The sequence below is a fragment of the Takifugu rubripes genome, chromosome 5 (genome assembly GCF_901000725.2).
Source record: "Takifugu rubripes chromosome 5, fTakRub1.2, whole genome shotgun sequence".
In the NCBI taxonomy this organism is placed as follows: Eukaryota; Metazoa; Chordata; class Actinopteri; order Tetraodontiformes; family Tetraodontidae; genus Takifugu; species Takifugu rubripes.
In genome coordinates, this window is record NC_042289.1 from 1,223,434 (window position 1) to 1,225,628 (window position 2,195).

The following is a 2,195-nucleotide window of genomic DNA, read 5'->3' on the forward strand; positions in this document are numbered from 1 at the left end:
GATCAAAGACACATTGATTCAAAGCAAAATATGTTGTATATTACATCTTCCCCCACTGCTGGTGTGGACAAACTTCAAAGACAAACACTATAGAAGGAAAAACTGTTCAAGGCAGTGTGTTGTGAAGAGCTACAGTTGTCACATTTGAGGACAATTGAACTCTTATTGTGTCCTGGCCAACATCCCGTCCTGAACTCCGCTAATCAGAATCATTGCATTCCAGTCCCTACGAAAGTGAATCATGTCTAATAGAGAGCTGGTAGAGAACTACTTAATCTACAAACTCTCTCAGAAGAACTACCCAGGCACTCTGCTCAGACCAAAGGATGCTTCAAGCGGTTTGCTGGTTGATAGAGAGAGCAGTGGAACGTCTCCATCCGCAGGTACTGGTAGAGAGGCTGTGATCGCAGCTCTTCGGAGCATGGCAAATAAGTTCGAGCAGGACTTTATTCAGCTAGCAGGTGACCTCTCCTCATACGGCGCCGTGACTCGTAACCAGGCAAGCTTTAACAAGTTGATGGACAACATGTTCAGTGATGAAATCAACTGGGGAACAATTGTGGGTCTTTTTGTCGTGGGCGGCGCCATTTGTGTGCAATCTGTCGAGGGTAGCGCAAGTCAACCGGTTTGCCACATTGCAGACTGGATGACAGTTTACCTGGACAAACGGATTAACCCATGGATTGAGAATCAAGGAGGATGGGTGAGTGTAAAGGAGAGAGACTCAAAATACAGCTTCCTTTGTGCTGCAGTTAGAGATTTGATGACCAAAATACAACCTTTATTTTTTTTTTTTAGAATGACTAACGGCCATGAGTTGATTAGGGGAATTGTATTCATCTGACAACAGAAAATAGTGTTTTTTTGTGAATAGAAATCAAGTTTGAAGTAACTGAAAGTGTACTGTGTATTAGCTGTGTTATATGAAGATTTGAAAGAAAAATGACTCCCTTCACATGACGGGATTTCCAAGATAATCTAGTCTTTATTTTTCCTTTCAAATTAATAGAATTGTGCAATTTATGTTGGCATGTAACCTTGGTGTGTAAAAAAAGAATCTTTATTTAGAATCCAAGCTAGAATTCAAACTTACATGTCAGTTAATTCCACCACCATTTACAATGTTTGTTGCTTCCTCAGAAATAAATTGGGAATAATTTCACCGATAATTTTATTTCCCCGTCTCTCGTGTTGTGCACCGCCTGGCACTTACGTCAGCCGTCCCCATCAATGCCAGTTCTCCTTTAGCCTCCCTTCATGCTAATGCTGCTGTAGTTAAACACTTTGTCTGGTTTTTGTCTGAACCTTTGTCTCTGTTACAGGATTGCTTTGCTGCCATTTATGGGGAAGAAGCCTGCACAAACAGAGCTCAGGAAGAAAGGCATAAATGGATACTGGGCGAACTGGTGGTGCTGGCTGGTGTTTTGATCATTTTTACAAAAAATTATGGTACATTGCGTAATGCATTTTCTCACTTCATGTCTTATTGGTCGTAGAGACTGTCAGTACCCTGCTTGTGTTGCATTTCACTTAATTAATGTTTGGAAATTTGTAGTTATTGTACAATTAAAATTACTCAAAAGCACTACTTGTTTTTTTCAGAGATTTTGTTCCAATTATACAGTAATTTACATAGCATTAGCGTGGCCTCACCATTTGTTTCACCCTGAGTTGCCAGGTCAGTTAGCCAAAAAAATATAGCAGCCACGCCGCAGCCCAGTGCAGCTACAGCAGGCTGTCCCCTGGTAGCATCCAAGGAGACAATCTTGCCAGGATGGCTGGGTGACTGTTCACAAGAAGTGTAGTCCCATTCAGAGGCCCACCGACTGCTTCCCATGGCCAATCATTTTTCCCCTACTCACTCACCCTCACTGAGAAACAGACTCTGGTATTTGGTGACTGTTTTGCAAGTACAAGCTGACGCCAGACATCAAAAGCACCTTTTCTGCCAAAGAGGGTCCAGGGCCGGTTTGGAGCCAGTGCTCGTCTTTGCTCCAGTTCTTTGTGTTTCCACCTACTAAACAAACTGGTTCCAGGCAAGCACCTGAATATGAGCAGCACAAGTAAATAGATTAGAGTATAAAATAACTCATTGCTCCCCTGGAAAGTCTGTCAGTCCCCTAGGAAAGGTACAGGAGTATGAAATACAATACAAGTTGCATACTGGTGCCTTGAGGCGTCGGATCACCTGACCA

At 42.6% G+C, this 2,195-nt stretch overlaps 1 protein-coding gene across 2 annotated transcripts; it reads left to right on the forward strand.

Moving 5' to 3' along the window:
- The first annotated feature begins 241 nt into the window (after positions 1–241).
- LOC101064016 (bcl-2-like protein 1) lies at positions 242–1,529 on the forward strand. Of its 2 annotated transcripts, none has more exons than XM_029836589.1 (2): positions 242–703; positions 1,323–1,529. In XM_029836589.1, exons 1-2 carry the CDS (start codon positions 242–244, stop codon positions 1,494–1,496), a joined length of 636 nt encoding a protein of 211 aa, XP_029692449.1. In that variant the 3' UTR covers positions 1,497–1,529. The 2 variants fall into 2 exon arrangements, 1 of the variants encoding a protein (XP_029692449.1); XR_003888547.1 differs by having other exon boundaries at positions 291–383; positions 1,323–1,448.
- The last annotated feature ends 666 nt before the right edge of the window (positions 1,530–2,195 follow it).

Bases quoted from the DNA above. Each gene is read 5' to 3' on its own strand.
- LOC101064016 (XM_029836589.1), top strand. From the start codon at position 242: ATGTCTAATAGAGAGCTGGTAGAGAACTACTTAATCTACAAACTCTCT. The intron at 704-1,322 runs GTGAGTGTAAAG...TCTCTGTTACAG, and splicing joins TTGAGAATCAAGGAGGATGG to GATTGCTTTGCTGCCATTTA.